Source organism: Aplidium turbinatum, chromosome 7 (assembly GCF_918807975.1).
Source record: "Aplidium turbinatum chromosome 7, kaAplTurb1.1, whole genome shotgun sequence".
NCBI lineage: Eukaryota > Metazoa > Chordata > Ascidiacea > Aplousobranchia > Polyclinidae > Aplidium > Aplidium turbinatum.
In genome coordinates, this window is record NC_137478.1 from 16,262,431 (window position 1) to 16,278,948 (window position 16,518).

A 16,518-nucleotide genomic window follows, 5' to 3' on the forward strand; every position below is an offset into this window, starting at 1 on the left:
ATATGCAGCATTGAAAAGTATTAAGCCAACTTCTGTTGAGGCTGACCATGCATTTTCAGCACTTGGACTAGAAATCGTCTTAACATAATACTCTTGATGCTCTCATGTTTTGAGGCTGACCATGCATTTTCAGCACTTGGACTAGAAATCGTCTTAACATAATACTCTTGATGCTCTCATGTTTTTGCGTCAGTATTACAATAAATAAATGTGACCTGTGTAGCTTGCAATATTGCATGTGTACAGTATTTTTCTAGTTTGTCAATCCCGACAAATCCCGGGATTAAGGAGTAGAAATCCCAGAAAATCCCGATCCCAGGATTTCAAATTGATCCCGAAACTCTATAATGAACATCAAATAAGAATGAACATTGTTTTACCTTAAAAGTAAAGGCTTTAATCAACTAAACACAACATGCAAAATATAAACAAGCACTAATTAAAGTCTGCCTATCACAAGCACCTAACACAGGGGTGTCCAACCTTTTTGGCCAAAGGGCCACATGTAGTTTACAAATGGTTGCGCGGCCACTTGAGTATTTACTGCTAATTTGTAAACTTAAAAATGACTGTCTGATAATTTCTAATTAAAACCCTCACACCCAAATTCTAATCTTAGAAATGTGTTTGTACATTTTATGGGTTATATAAGAAGAGTGAAGTTGGTTTTAAAGTGGTTTAAGGTTTTTAGTTGAAAGCAAGCCAGCAGCAAAGTGTAAAAAATGTAAAATTGGCAATTGACCGTTCTGATGTTGCCGGAACAACGGAGTTGCACGTCCCGTAATGTATTGTCCGGCTGTCCCTAGGTTCATCCACGAAAAACTTGCTCGCACAAATAAGTGCTGCTGAATAATGATGTCACGAAAATTGCCAATCCATGAATCCTCTGATCTTTTTCTTAAGAAACAATTTTTTTTTGTAAAATTCTAGCAATAGAAAGTTTTGAACTTCTCTCGCTAAAAGCAAGAAATAATGCTGATTGACTGACTCTTGAAGCACCAGTACTATTATGTGGAAAAGGGTGGATGTAACAATGTGGAAAATGTGATGCGTAACAATGTGCATTGTTTGTGATATAATAAAATTAACTTGAACACTTGCGCACCCCATGCACTAGGGATTATAGAGTAATAGAGAAAGAAAGCAAACAATAAATGCCAATTTATCAGAATGTAAGCTCGCCATAAATTACGTTGGCGATTGAGTTGATTATATAATAAATGTCATTTCGAAAAATATCACACGGGCCACTCAGAACCTTCTCACGGGCCACGGGTTGGATGCCCTTGATCACCGAGACTTGATCTATGATCACCTTGACCATAGAGACCTAACATAAGATAACTGAATAACTAAAACAGTCCACAAACATCTAGCTGCACGTTCAGCAAGAATGCAACAGGTTTATAACAAAAATAGGAAGCAAGGATTAAACGCTGATCAAAAGAACGGTTTCTTTGAGCAACTTCTTTGAACAAGATAATATTTTGCACACTGCATTAAGCTACGTTGATTTTGCACTCTGTGAGCGATGGCGATTTTTCTCTGTTAACTGATCCCCGCGACAAATAAAACGCGTGTCTATCACCACTTCGTAGCGTGCAAGAAGTGAAGAACTACCATAAAAAATCACGCTGTCTAGAGCAGGCGACAAAGTGAACGCTTTTAGACATTTCAAAGGCAGCAACTTGTAACAAAATCGCAGCCACTTGTAGAGCGCCAACTAAAAGCAGCTTTAATCATTTAACCAAAGAATCGGTATTGGCATCGGAATTGGCAAATATTTAAGAATCGGAATCGGCATCGGCAAAATTTTTGTAATCGGCACATCCCTAATAAAATTTAAATTTCATAATATTCCCTCCTTATAAAAATAACTAAGCTTTGTTTATACCAGGGGTGTGCAACCTTTATTACAGGAGGGCCAGATATAAATAACTGGGTGAAACCGCGGCCGCACGTTTATTTAACATATCATTTCTAGTAGTTGCAGGCACAAAAGAGTAGTTTTTTTGTTATTTATGTTATTCTTATATTAGGGGTTATTTTCTTCCAGAAATAATAAGTTAGGACGCATAAATTTCTGAAGAAAACTGCTATTCAAATTTATTGTCACACTATCATTAAACGAGCTCAGTGAGAAGTTTGCAGCTGGCTTCTTTTCCCGACGGCTTTTTCCAAATTCACTTGGAAGTGATCGCAATTCGAAGTCCATTTTCCAAGTGTTTGTCTGTCAGAACCGATCAATAGGGAGATTTCATGACGCTCATTTTAGAAAAAAATGTTCGCACAAATACGTTGAGCCAAAAAGTGCCATTTTTGAAGCCATGGATTTTTCAAATGTGGAAAGTCATCTTAGTTGAAATGTTTTCGGTAAAAATCGCCAAGATTCATTTTTAAATAGGCCTACTTTGCTTTCAAATCCGTTTTCTCTTGAAGATCAATCAGTTCAAGTTATATCTTCTGGTGCTTTGTTAATGTCTGTGTTGAATGGCGAAGCAAATATGCCGAACAAATGTTCATGAGATTTGAAGTCCTTGAAACGAGCCAAAAATTCATACAACAATTTTTCAAGTTGGTCTGCAAATTCAGTTTTCTTGTCAGGATGCATTCCATAGTCTCTTTAAGTTGGAAAGTGGAAAAGATTTCCTGTCTGTACGTGAGCTTTCCAAAGTCGTACTTTGTTCATAATGCCTTTTATGTGACCATACATTTTTATGATCCAAATAATTAAATACAATGGATTAGCGGTGGCCGATGGGAGACTTCTAAAATGGTTAACAGAAGGTGCGAAATTTACAATAATCCACTCCACAATGAATTGTTCAAACGTACCAGACTAAACTAAATTACCGTATAAACATGTTTCGCGGGCCGCATACAACTCAAAATTGGCACATCTTCGCGGGCCACATTATTTTTCTTTGCGGGCCACATTTGGCCCGCGGGCCGCACGCTGCACACCCCTGGTTTATACCATTACCATGTCGAACAGGAGATACACAATATTCACATAGATTTTTATGGTTGAACGACGAGGTTCGGATACAGTTTGATGCGACTCAATGGTCTCTGATGAAATAACTTCCGGTACCGGACTGGGTACTTTAGAATTAATCAACTGTTTGGTATTCGCATCTGGATCAACTACTTGCTGGTATTCTTAGAGGTTTGACTGTTCTACATGATCTGTGTGCACAGAATGTATGTCTTCAAACGCGGCATGGAGCTAAACCTCGTACAGAAACAGTCGATTCTCTCCCAACCAGAAACGAACCTGTGTATAATTATGTTGGATTAACGTCAGTTAATATAACTTTTTCTAAGTCTTTTTCTAAGTTTTTCTATGATCTAAGTCAGTGGTTCTCAACCTTTAAGTCTTGGTGGACTCCTTTTGGTACCTTCGAAGCGGTCGCGGACCCCTAAAAATTTGTATTTGAATTTTTGGTATATCGCGTCTCCTTATGGAATCATATGTTACATAAGTTTCAAAGCAACACACTTGGAAGGATTTGCTGGATTCGCAACGCACTTGATGATTGATGAGACTGACGAAATTATGTTATGATAGGTATGAGCTATCTGTTGGCACACAGGATCATACATCAGTAATCCATATGCTCATTTGATGTTTTTCTATAAATTTTATCAAAAGTTAATAGAATACTTAATAGAATACTTGCGACCATTAAAGAGAATTTCTCCTTTTTTTCATTTGTAAATCGACATTAGATCAACATTAATACGTTATAATCATAGCCACTGCAAAACTGTGAGTGGTGATGGAAATGCAAACGTTAGTCAGCAGTCTAAGTTAATCATTGATCAACAATCTGTTGTCTCAAAAGAATTAATTAAACATAGCCAAAAGATTCCTTTTTTTAAAGGGTTTAAGTCATTTAGTGTAGGTAGATATGTTTTATTTAAGAAACCAAACTTTTGTGCTACCGGTATGTCCTTTGTAATTTCAAACGACGCGCCAATGCGTTGCGACTTACAGTTTGAAAATTACTGTAGGCTAATGAGGCATTCCATTATAATTCAACAAATCCAAATAACCACTAAGTCTTCAATTTTGATGACTGAAGCATATGTCATAGTATGTGAAAAATGCATCTCGGCAAAAAAAAAATTTTGAAAATCGGACAAGCGGTTTTCGAGATATCGCGTTCTGAAGTTTTGTGGCTGTCACTAGGTGGCGCTGTTGATGTTTCCAATGTTTTTTGATTTTAGGGTTATATTTGAGGTAGAAAGTCGGTTGAAGTGTCTATTCCACCATTTTTCATGATGCAGAATTCAAAAATGATGTCAATTTTAGTCTACAAGAATTAGCTAAGGAGTTGTGTGGCAATTAAAAAAAATTGGGGGACCAAATGCCAACCCCCAAATTTCCATGTGGGTAACAAGATATCCCAAAATTTTTTTTCGTTCTTTAAAGTTTCTTGCGTATACTTCATGATAATATACTGTTTATTTATGAGACTTTTGTCCTTTTTGCACAATGCAACCTATTATCAAAGACTTGCATGAGAAGTTATATGATCTATTAATGCAATATTTGAATGATGCACGCTTATGATGTCACAATAACAATTACAGATTTTCCCAAAAAACTTTTTTCATTGTGAAAATTGCTCAGGAAAACCAGCCCTTGTTTCAAAATTGCAGTCAAATTTTGTTTTCCCGGGCAATTTTCACAATGAAAAAAAGTTTTTTGGGGAAATCTGTATTTTGTTATTGTGACATCATAAGCAAGCATCATTCAAATGTTGCATTAATAGGTCTTTGATATAAGGTTGCATTGTGCAAAAAGGACAAAAGTCTCATAAAAAAATATTATACTATCATGAAGTATGTGCAAGAAACTTTCAAGAACAGATTTTTTTTTCGGGATATCTCGTTACCCACATGACAATTTGAGGGTTGGCATTTAGTCCCCCAAATTTTTTAAACTGCCCCATAACTCCTTAGCTAATGCGTTTAGACTAAAATTGAGACCATTTTTGAACTCTGCATTATGAAAAATGGTGGAATAGACACTTCAACCAACTTTCTACCCTTAATATAACCCTAAAATCAAAAAACATTGGGAACATCAACAGCGCCACCTGGTGACAGCAACAAAATTTCAAAACGCGATATCTCACAAACCACTTGTCCGATTTAAAAAAAAATTTTTTTGCCCAAGTTCAAATTTTGAAAACAACAACATATATCAAAACCAACACCTTTTGAAACCTAGTGGTTACATTTCTTTCTAAAATTTGTTGAATTATAATGGAATGCCTCTAATACATAAACAAAACACAAACAAATTATCAATTTCGTAATTTAATAATCATGCTAAAAACTCAGAAACTTTCACGGACCCCCTGAAATCGCTTCACGGACCCCTTGGGGTCCGCGGACCCCCGGTTGAGAACCACTGATCTAAGTGGTTGTTGCGCCTACGGCGCAAAACTATTTAGAGAAATCAAAAACTGAAGTAGAATTGGTTGAAAACCTGATGAGAAAGTGTTTGCGTGAAAGGCAAATACAATTTTTGAAAATTGCACTTTCGAGCAAATTACATGTAAATCATAATCTTGGGAGAGGGAGGTAAGTGCCCCTTCCCTGCAGACACCCATGATCACAACCTTTTAAAAAAAATATTATTACACTTATCTTTTTGTGAATGTTAATTACGTGTATATGCTTACTAAGTTGCATTTTACTTAGAGCAAATATTTACAACCGCTAGATGGCGCGCTATGAAAATTTAAAATGCGGTTTTGGGGCAGTTCCCCAAGTCCGATTTTTGCCGAATTTTGGAATCGTTGGTCTGACTACCAGACAAGCCTCCTGCAACCAAAAAATGGTTGTTATCAAAAATGTCCGGGTCCAATGTCACTTCTTACTCGCCTAATAATAAACTGGCAAAATATTATACAGTATATAAATTTAAAGACTTTTTCTGGTTGTATTATGAAAATGTTTAGCTTAGTAGGCTGCAAAATGTTGTTAATCAACAATTCTTGCCATGGTGATAAGCACTGCAAGTGACAGTTGTCTAAATCAAAGAAAGACTGTTAGACTCTTACATAAAAGATAAAAAACCAACTCATTACTTTTTTAGAGGGAGCGCTGTTCATGGGTTGCGATAGAAACGTTTTTTCGGTGATTTCCACAAACGTTTGTTTCATCGTGCCAGTTTCTTTCTCCCTGTTATTGGAGCCTATTTTTTGCTGATATGTTTGCAGGTCACCATTGTTGCCTGTATTGCGATGTGTCAAACATTTCTTTGTTTACTGAAACTGTTATTTGCAAGATATCTTTTGTGAAGTGAAGTGACAACACCACTCTTGCTTGACGATGAATATTCTGATGAAACCGTTCGCTTCGCTATAAGTGCGCAAAACAAGTGGCCTCGTTTATTAGGCATTGTTAAAGAAGTCAAAAGTGTTGTTAGAGGAGCTTGGCCTGGCAGAGCGTTGTTCAACTAAATTTGTTTCTGCGGTATTTTAAGACAAATATTAGCAACATGTAACGCTGGACACTGGGTACGAAATGCGTTCTTTTCTTGCATAAGAGTCAACCTACCTAAAATTTTATTAGTGCGGCCCGTCGCAGCTCTCCTTAGCGCCAAAGTGGCCCAAATGCAAAAAAGGTTGGAGACCCCTGGCTTAGATTATTCTATTTTTTCAATGCAGCTTTTCAATACAAATACAACAACACAACCAGCAACACGTTGGTCGTTGAGTTATGTACGTTTGGGACAACACGTTTATAATTGGATAAAAGCTTATATATTTACCCACTAAACCAGTTTTTATTTTATAAAATGCACAGCCCTATTGTGTTGAGGCAACGAGGTAACCCACTTAAGTTCTGTCTAATGGAGCCACACATTTTTTTCAGGTTGTGTCAGTATGTATACATATGTTGGAGAAAACTATCTAGTAAGGACAGTTACCACAATTGTGTAATGAAATACACTTAAAATATGAAATATAGAGGTTGTTATGGAGAAGTTGTTTTTTTATACAGCCTTTGAGCAACTTTCAAGGCATCCGTGCAATGCGTGCATTGTGTTTCGGTTTTCAAGTTGTAGAAATTTTGTTATGAATTGTTTGACTAGTTGTTTTTGACTGAATTGCTAACTGATTGTTTTTACAAGCACCTTTTTTCCTTAGGTTCATATTGCATAATTTGTTTAAGTATTTGATAGTGATTATATTTGGAGTTAACGTGCATGATATTAATTAAGATTGCATAAAAAAATACTAAATAATTACCATGCAAACTTTACGTTTGTTACACAGGCATTTGGGTCATCGTGATCAATACCTCCCTCTTAATCATGGCTTTCATGAGTGGCTTGGAGCACCAAATTGTCATTTTGGGCCATATAATGACAAGACTATGCCAAACATTCCTGTGTATAACAACACACGGATGCTAGGAAGGTATTTTTGTTTTCAACATTACACTAACTAGAGCAGTGTTTCTCAACCTTTTTTGGCCCAACGCCCCCTTTATAAACTGGCGAAATTTTACCGCCCGTCATAATGGAACTCACCAGATTTTGTGAAATAGGCATAGCCTACTGAAAAATTACTGAATTTAAATTTTAATACAAAGCGTTTGCAAACAAAACGGTTGGTCAATCAAATACGACGATGGTGTAAGAGAAATTGTTGGCTATCGTGCGAGCATGTAGAGTAGATTATCCAGACAATGATGCGACGAAATCGTTACGCTGGTCGGTAAGTGGCCCCTAACATGAATGCCCCCTAACATGGCCACCTGTAGATGCGCCTGATTTGTCACATTTTACAGATTTTGATTACAGCTACTGCTAGTGTTTGACTGACATTTTTTGAAATGTTTTTACTTTTTTGCTGTCTCTTATTGACATAAAAGCTCTTTGTTTCCTTAGGGTAGCAGCACCAAATAAGAAGAAATAAGTTGAAAAACGCTCAATCAGACTGTTATTAAAAAATTAACAGTCTGACTAAAATCTTCGAAATCAAATTGTCTTTGTTTTTCAACATCTGATGATGTTAAAACCTATTGTGTCATCTGGGGAAAACAGTAAAGAAAGAGAAAAAATATAATTTAAAAAAAACTTTATTCAAGCAGTCGTCCAAAGTTGGCAAAATCTGGAAATTTCTTTAAAATGTGACAAATCTGGCCTTATCTTTAGGCAGCCATGCCCCTAATAATCAAAACGCCCCCCTTAATCCGAGGTAATCACACCGCCCCCCTGCGAAATCAAAACGCCCCCCGGGGGGCGGTACCGCCCCCGTTGAGAACCACTGAACTAGAGTAAGGTAAATATCTTGTTTTTGATTACAGTGTTTTTTTTGGCGAAATTGTGCATAGAATTCGAGTCTTTATGTATTGCATCATTTTTGGTCAGCACAACCTTTTTTGACAATAGCGACCAAATTACCTAATGTTCACATTTCAGTACATTGTAGGTTCACAAGTATTGTGTATGACATTACAATCACCCTCTACATACGGTCGGGTGGAGTGACTGCTAGCTGCCAGTATTGAGCTTGTGATTTTTGAGACTCTGATTATACTCCTACCCTATAAAACCATACTCCTCTCCAATCCGACTCCAAAGGTTTTTTCATTTTTGATTCTGAAGACTCCAAATCTTATTTAGAGTTAGCCTATAGGCATAGCCTGTAGGATAAAACCATCGAGTTTTGTGTCGATGGCACACCATGCTGTGTTTCAAGTGTCTTCCATGTAATATGCCGCACTGGTGGTATGATCACTGAATGGTTCTTCTTGCGTTTGAGACTGCCGTAGATTATGTTGTTACATCCAGACGCACCAGCCAATGGATTATGTGTTCATCGAGCATTGTGAAGTCCACATATCTGTCCTGGGGTCGATATACAGAACATTGACAGATAAAGTGGTGAGCAGTCTGAGCCACATTCACAAGATGGTGAGTCGGCGAGACCCCATCAGAACAATCATGTTGACTGTTGAAACGGCTCACCCCATTCCTCATCTGCGTAGTTTTGGTAGGGTGATGCCTGAAAGCACTGGTAATAAGCCTGTGGACTGTGGAGGTTGGACGAGGCATCCAGTGATCATGCGCATGTTGTCGTTAAGGGCAATATCTACTTTTCCTGCATGTGTGCTGTTGCACCAGACTGGAGAGTGGAGAAGCATATTCGGCAGCATTGTACACAAGCGCTAGGGCACTACTGCGCAGTGTTGGGGTTTTGGATCCCCAAGTTGACCCAACTATCGCCATCTGAGAAGGTTGTTTCTTGCTGATGCTGGATAAGGGTTCCATCTAGAGCAGGGGTGAGCATGCTTTTTGAGCACAGGCCAAAAACGTTTTAATTTTTGACAAGCGAGCCATGTGAATATAGTTAGCAACAACAAACCTTATTTATTTTCCACACTGAAACTGTTATTGCATGTAAGCAAAACTTGATTATGTTTGACACTCACAAAGCTTTAAAAACTTTACTAAAGAAGCTTTTCTATAAATCCGGAGGTTACCTTTTTGTGACATTAACAACCTTGCAAGGCTAGCCCTGCAGCCAGCTACGACAGATCAATCATTTGATTAAACAAAGTTTCGTTTGCATCAGAGAAAATAGTTATGAATTGAGTTAAAGCGTTCCTTTTTACCAATATCAGACGAGCCACATTGAATAACCCAACGAACAGGATTTGGCCCACGGGCCATAGTTTGCCCATGTCTGATCTAGAGGGGCCCTTAACTGACAGCCAGCTTCTTTGTTGCTGAGGTGGAAAGGTGTGATAGTGGTTTTAGCTGTGCTGAGTTTTAGTCTCCAGCCTTTAGGTATTGTGAGATCAGCTTCATATCCTCGGTGAGGACATCCTCTGCCTTAGCCCAATTTTTGTTTGTATATAGTAGGGCCAAATTGTTTGCATAGCTGTACTGTGTGGACTTTGTCTGGGGAATGTCGCTAAGAAAGATCCTTGTGGAACTCCATTCCTTAGACGACAGGGCAGCTGGGTTGTCCGTCACTGGTTTTCAACACAAATGTGCTGTTTGCTATAATGTTAGCGAGAAAACAAACAAGTTGTTTGTCAGAAATTTTTTGTAGGAGTTTAAGCACTAGGCCTTGGTGCCACACTGTGTCAAAAGCAGCATTAAGTCTACTAATATGACATCAGCTTTATTTCCCCTATCGAAACTATTCTATATGTCATTGACTCATTAGTCAATTTAGTTGTTTGATCGGCTGTACAATGTATTGTATAACACCCATGGCGGAAGCCAGCTTGTTCTGCGGAAGTTATGGAATAATGACTGATTCAAAGCTTGTCATGATGAGCCGTTCAAGAATCTTGTAGGTGAGAGGAGAGAAATAGGACAATAACTCTTGGAGTCTTCCAACGTTTTTTTTTTCTGTTTTGGTAGGGCAATCATGCTGGCCTTCCTCCATATCTTAGGAATTGTGTTGCTGTTCAAACAGTAAGCCAGGAACGTCTTTAAGCCATGAAAGGCATGTAGGGCCGCAGTGTTTCAGAAACTCTAGTGGTATGTGTTCGGATCCTTGAGCTTTGCCACATTTCAGTTGTTGGATAGCCGTATGCAGCTCCTGGGAAGAAAAAGGAGCTGACAAAATGCCGTCAACACATGGGGCACTCCAAAGTCTGCTACACTCCTGTTTTGCTTTAAGTTTGTGTTCTTTTTATCGACAGGTCTGAGGCACTGACTGCAGCATCTTCATTTAAGTCAACGCTCATAAATGCATTGTAGTGTACAGGCCTTAAAATTCGTATTTTAAGGCCTGTAGAAGTTTCTTTTTATCTTTTTATCAACCTGATGTGTAAACTTTTTCCAGTTTGCTTTTTGAAGGTTCCACCTTTTAACTACCTTGCATTTCATGTGTTTGTTTACATTTGCAGATATTATGAAGAATTTACGATAGATCGACAAAAATACCTTTCTAACATAACACAACTGTATATTCAGGTATAGTTTGTTTTTCCTTTACTGAGCAATGAATGGATAGTACTTTATTGGGTGGGCTGAAAAAACGGGTCTGCTACTATTCGGCTAGTCCAATTCGGCTAGTCCGATTCGGCTACAGTCCAATTTGGCTAGTCCGATTCGGCTAGTTCTTTATTACTAATACTAATCGATTCCTCTGCCATAATAAAGTAACATCAACTGAGAGTCTAACGAAGGAAGTAACCAAAGGAATATAGGTCATGTAACGACGAAACCCAGGTTTATTCTAAACTGCCACTTAGGTTTTAACTTTATTTTTTATGTCAAACGCTATTTGGCAACTGTCTTTTCTTCGTTGACACGTTTTCGCTGAGACTTAATGAGATAAAGTTTTGATGTAAAACACTTATTTTGAACGAACCCAGACAACAAAATTCATCATTTTTACATTGATCAACGTCTGCAGCCGTTGAATCAATGTAAAAATGACGGATTTTGCCGCCTGGGAAGGCACTCAAAGGTGGGAAGGCACACTGGATAAAATGCAAGAATGCAAAAGAAACGATATTGTGGAATAAAATACAAAATTCTCTGAATAAACAGAAGAATCGGACATACATCTCTCTGTTATCATTTTTAATATAAAAATTCCTTTTTGTGGTCCCTTTGTCTGGAACAAATCCAAACTGTGCTGTTGAAATTTCCGATTTTAGTTTTGGTCTCAATCTCATCATCATGATTCGGAGTAAGATTTTTTTAGATGATTCACAAGGCTAATTGTTCTGTGGAGTGAGCATTCTGTTGCTCCGGTTTTCTTTGGTAAAGTTATGAATATGGAACGTACCATATCACTATAGGGATGTTTTTGGTGTCATAAATTTGATTTAACCCTCTGTCTACCAAAAAAAAAATAAGCAAGTTTTACCGTTGGGGTCCATTGGACCCCAAACTTCAAAGGACTTGTATTGGACAAAAAAATCATCTCCGATGATGAAATTAAAGCTCAATAGGAAAAAACGTAACAGACTACAAATATCATAACTTATAAACTCTGTAGAAAAACCAAAAATACTCTAAATTTAACAAACAAGTCACACAGTAACCCATGCACAAACCAAACTGATACGGAATTGGTCTAATCTTGAGCAATGGTCAAACTATTGAGAGATTTGGCTAAAAAACGCATATTGGGCCTATACATATTAGTTCACAAGAAATATTGTGAGTTTATATATTATCGTATTCATTGCAAATGAATTTCGAATGTTCTTGGCAAACGTTGAGTTTGCAAGTAGGACAGAATTGTCTGCATTTTTGGTCTTTTTGTCTTTCGCAAAGATAGCATCTAGCCTTCTTTGATTTTGGCGTTTGATCTTCAACAGCTGTTTCTTTTATTTTATTGCGGATTTAGATGTCTTGTTGATATTGAAGTTGAAGCTGGTAATCCAGCAAGCTCTTTTCCTAGTTGGATCTAAAAATTTTTTCTCATTCATGCATGCATGCGTCAATGTTGTGCTGCTATTTTCGCCTTGCAATTGATGCAATATCACAAAAACATTGGCAGCAGTGACATCGATCATATTGTAAAATAAAGCCATCGGTCATCTTCTCGTCATTCTTTTGGAAGTGTATTTCCTAAAAATTCTGTCAATAGTGTCGACTCCTCTTTTAGTGCTGTTGTAATACAAGATTACTTCGAATGCAGCAGGCTTGGGGTCCGTTGGACCCCACGGTACAAGATGCTATTATTTTTTTCTATGCTACCAAATTTTGTTTGAGATCAATAATTATTGTATTGTCCTAAAGATCAAGAAAAGTTGTGAAAAGTCAAGGTATATCAATATCGCATCTGCTATATGTCCTGAGAAATCGCAGAGAGAAATTTGTTTTGGGGTCCATTGGACCCCACGGTAGACAGAGGGTTAAGATCTCAGTGGTTAGGTTTAAACCCCACTCATCTAAAGCTTCGATAATTTCAACTATAAAAGAAACGATAATTGTGGAATAAAATACAATATTCTTTAAATAAACAGAAGGCGTCGTTGGATTTGGAATTTTGTAATAGTTGAGGGTTCTAATATATTCTAAGTTACATATGGTGACGTAGGATACATGTCGATTTTATGTGAGCAAATATTTCAATTTAATATAAGTTCAAACATTTTGCGATAAATTTCATTTCAATTTATTTTTCTTTGTCAGAATGCAAAAGAAACGATATTGTGGAATAAAATACAATTCAAAACTGTAGCCGAATCGGACTGTAGCCAAATAGGGAAATAGCCGAATCGGACTAGCCGAATTAGACTAGCCGAATCAGACTAGCCGAAACGGGCCATTCCGGAAAAAACATACAAAAAATAGATGCATTCTTTGAAACAGATGCTGAGCTCTTTAGTCTCGCCAGCATTTTTGAGGTCGTGCATTGTCATGTATCCTGGAAATTTGTTTGAATACGGTATGTTTTTCATGAGGTCCTTGTTTTTTTGTGCTTGGTTTACCACCTGTATATTTGTACCAAGGTCTGTATATGGAACCAGCCTTCTTCAATATCTGTTGTTGACAAATCAATTATGTGCTATTATTTGTTAGGAAGCTGTTGAATTTATTAACCGCATGTCACTAAACCAACAACCATTCTTCCTTTATTGGGCTCCAGATGCAACACACGATCCTGTTTACTCATCACCAATGTTTCGTGGAAAGAGTCGTCGTGGTCCGTGAGTAATCACTTGTCTTTTTGTTTTTATTCGATTTCTACTCTCAATGTTATGTTTTAAACTTTGTTTACGACTTCCTGCCGATTTCTCCTGAGCTAGCAAATGAATGGGCGCAGTTGGTCAATCACTGATTTACTATAAACTTCCACATACAATAATTTTATGACAAAACTGTTAATGTGGTAATAGTTACGGCGATGCTGTGATGGAACTTGACTACGGCGTTGGTGTGATTCTCAATGAACTAAAACGTTTGAAGCTCGATGGAAATACTCTTGTTTTTTTTTCGTCTGATAATGGAGCTTCAGAAATAAACAGTGCCTTTGGTAAGTTTATTGTTACATAATTAAAATTATTTTTTAATCTACTGTTGGCTTGACAACATTCGCGAAGATCTGCGACGGAAAGATTTTGTTTCAGACAACTCTCATGATCGCGTGGCATGGAAAAATGCTCTCAGCCAAAGTAGACATTCGATAGCATCCAATCCTCGCTATATGGAGAGCAAGAGATGTAAAATCATATAGATTAGTGGTTCTCAACTTCGAAACGGCCCGTTTCGGTGAGTCCGATTCGGTGAGTCCGATCCCTATTTGATGATTTTTTCAATTTTTTTTTTTAAATTATTGGGTACCGTAGCCTAATTATCATTGCCGTTTTAGGGTTAGGGGTTAGAGGTTAGGGACTCACCGAATTGGACTCACCGAATAGTAGAAAACCCTCTCAACTTGGGGGTCGCTCAAAGGTTTTGTGGGCAGGCATCGAAATTTACGGCAGACATGTCCGCCGTCACAGCATGTGATGTCCGCGGAAAGTACCATCTATTCTAGATCGGTCATATTTGTCCGCTGACAAATAATGCACGAACTAACGATACAAACCGTCACTGCATAGCACGAACAATTGTTGTGAGAATATAATTTTCTACGCATCTAGAAAATGTGAATATTATTTCCCTTAAAGTGTCTCTGACAAGAAAATAAATTCGCTAAATTTACCTAAGATACCAAAGAGATGACACTTAAAAACTTCCCTGACCAGCAAATCGTAAAAAATATCAACAGGCTACTAAGTTACACGCTTGTAAACTTTCGTTCACTTTCGGCAAATCTGGCACCCATTCAATTGCGAAAATAAAAACGGCAACACTGCTGTGACGTCACCATGGGTGGGAAAGATACTTTCTTTCTCTGTGGTGAGTTGGTAAGGTATGATACGACTACTGCAAAATGTCAATGTGTGGGACTCTGTTGGTCTAAAGAATGTGCAAAATAAGAATTACCGAAATGAAAAAGTGAACTTATTATTACTATCAGGTTTAGTAGCCAGAATAGGACAAATAAAAAATTATCAAAATTGTAGCCCTACAAGAGATTAAAAAAACTGCAATTTCAATTGAATTGAGATGTTGTTTGATAAAAATAAACTCAACCTATTAGATCTAAACCTGATAGTAATAATAAGTTCACTTTTTCATTTCGGTAATTCTTATTTTGCACGGGTCTGCTACTATTCGGCGAGTCCGATTCGGCGAGTCCGATTCGACTAGTCCGATTCGGCGAGTTCCCTATTCGGCGAGAGCCCTTTTCGGCGAGTGCCCTATTCGGCGAGTTTTTGAAATTTTTGAAAGGAAATTATCGGGTACCATAGCCTAATTATAATTGCCGTTTTTACATCGTTTTAACGTCGCTAAACGTTGAAATCGTGCAGAAAGGAATAAAAATAAAATGTTTGAACTATTAAATTAAAATTCGTCATGTCAGTTCAGTTGTTTTTATTTCTGACCATCATATGAAAAACAATACACGTCAACATAGCAAAGGTAGAAGCGACAAAACGCGAACGTTAAAACGTGCTTGAATTTGTCATGTCAGTTCAGTTGTTTTTCTTTCTGATCATGATATCAAAAACAATACACGTCAACATAGCAAAGGTGTAGAAAAAGGTAGAAGCGACAAAACGCGAACGTTAAAACGTGCTTGTGACCGAAGCAAGTTATTGAGTTGAAAGAAATTTGGCACGGTTGCAACACTTTCAGAAAAATTTAAGATATGAAGGGAAAATAAAACAAAGAAAATGTTACAAAAAAAAATAAAATAGATCATGTTTATGTCTATAAGTTAGTACTTTTGAATAGTTAAAATGATTAGTTTGGACCAACAAATGTGTGGCCTACAGCTTGGATTAAAAGGAAATTATCGGGTACCGTAGCCTAGTTATCCCGACCAGCAAAAATTTGTTCCAAGAACACAGTTCATTTTTACATTGTAGTAACAGAATGAAAAGGCTAAACAAATGTGTGGCCTATCGTGTTAACGTCGCTAAACGTTGAAATCGTGTAGAAAAGGGAGCTTTTGCTGACTAGGATACTTTGAAACTGAGAAACATTCACAGAAGCCCTACGATTTGTTCCAAGAACCCATTTAGCATAACATTTCATTTGTACATTGATTCAACGTCTGAATACATTATCTTAAAAATGCAACGTATCGTAGGGCTTCTGTGAATGTTTCTTAGTTTCAACGTATCCTAGTCAGCAAAAGCACCCTTTTCTACACGATTTCAACGTTTAGCGACGTTAAAACGATAAGCCACACATTTGGTTAGCCTTTTCATTCTGTTACTACAATGTAAAAATGAACTGTTAGGCTAACTGGGTTCTTGGAACAAATTTTGCTGGTCGGGATAACTAGGCTACGGTAGCCTACCCGATAATTTCTATTCAATCTAAGCTGTAGGAGTGTAGGTCACACATTTGTTGATCCAAACTATTCATTTTAACCATAGGCGCCTAAGCCGTGGGGGGCAGGCCTCCGCGCATATTTCCGCGTGGGAGCAACTTTTTATGCGGCA

The 16,518-nt window shown here is 37.5% G+C and overlaps 1 protein-coding gene across 4 annotated transcripts in view; it reads left to right on the top strand.

The window, feature by feature from the left end:
- Positions 1-16,518, top strand: part of LOC145774037 (N-acetylgalactosamine-6-sulfatase-like) — an 85,034-nt gene that overhangs the window by 23,268 nt on the left and 45,248 nt on the right. For 3 of the 4 annotated variants that reach the window (XR_014289997.1, XM_082585169.1, XM_082585170.1), the window contains 4 exons: positions 7,302-7,445; positions 10,900-10,966; positions 13,538-13,665; positions 13,855-13,991. Coding sequence is in view for 3 of the 4 variants with exons in the window: in XM_082585169.1 (XP_082441295.1) it covers positions 7,302-7,445; positions 10,900-10,966; positions 13,538-13,665; positions 13,855-13,991 (476 nt within the window). In the remaining variant the exon portion in view is untranslated. The remainder of the gene's footprint in view (positions 1-7,301; positions 7,446-10,899; positions 10,967-13,537; positions 13,666-13,854; positions 13,992-16,518) is intronic. The other variant, XM_082585171.1, reaches the window with a different exon arrangement.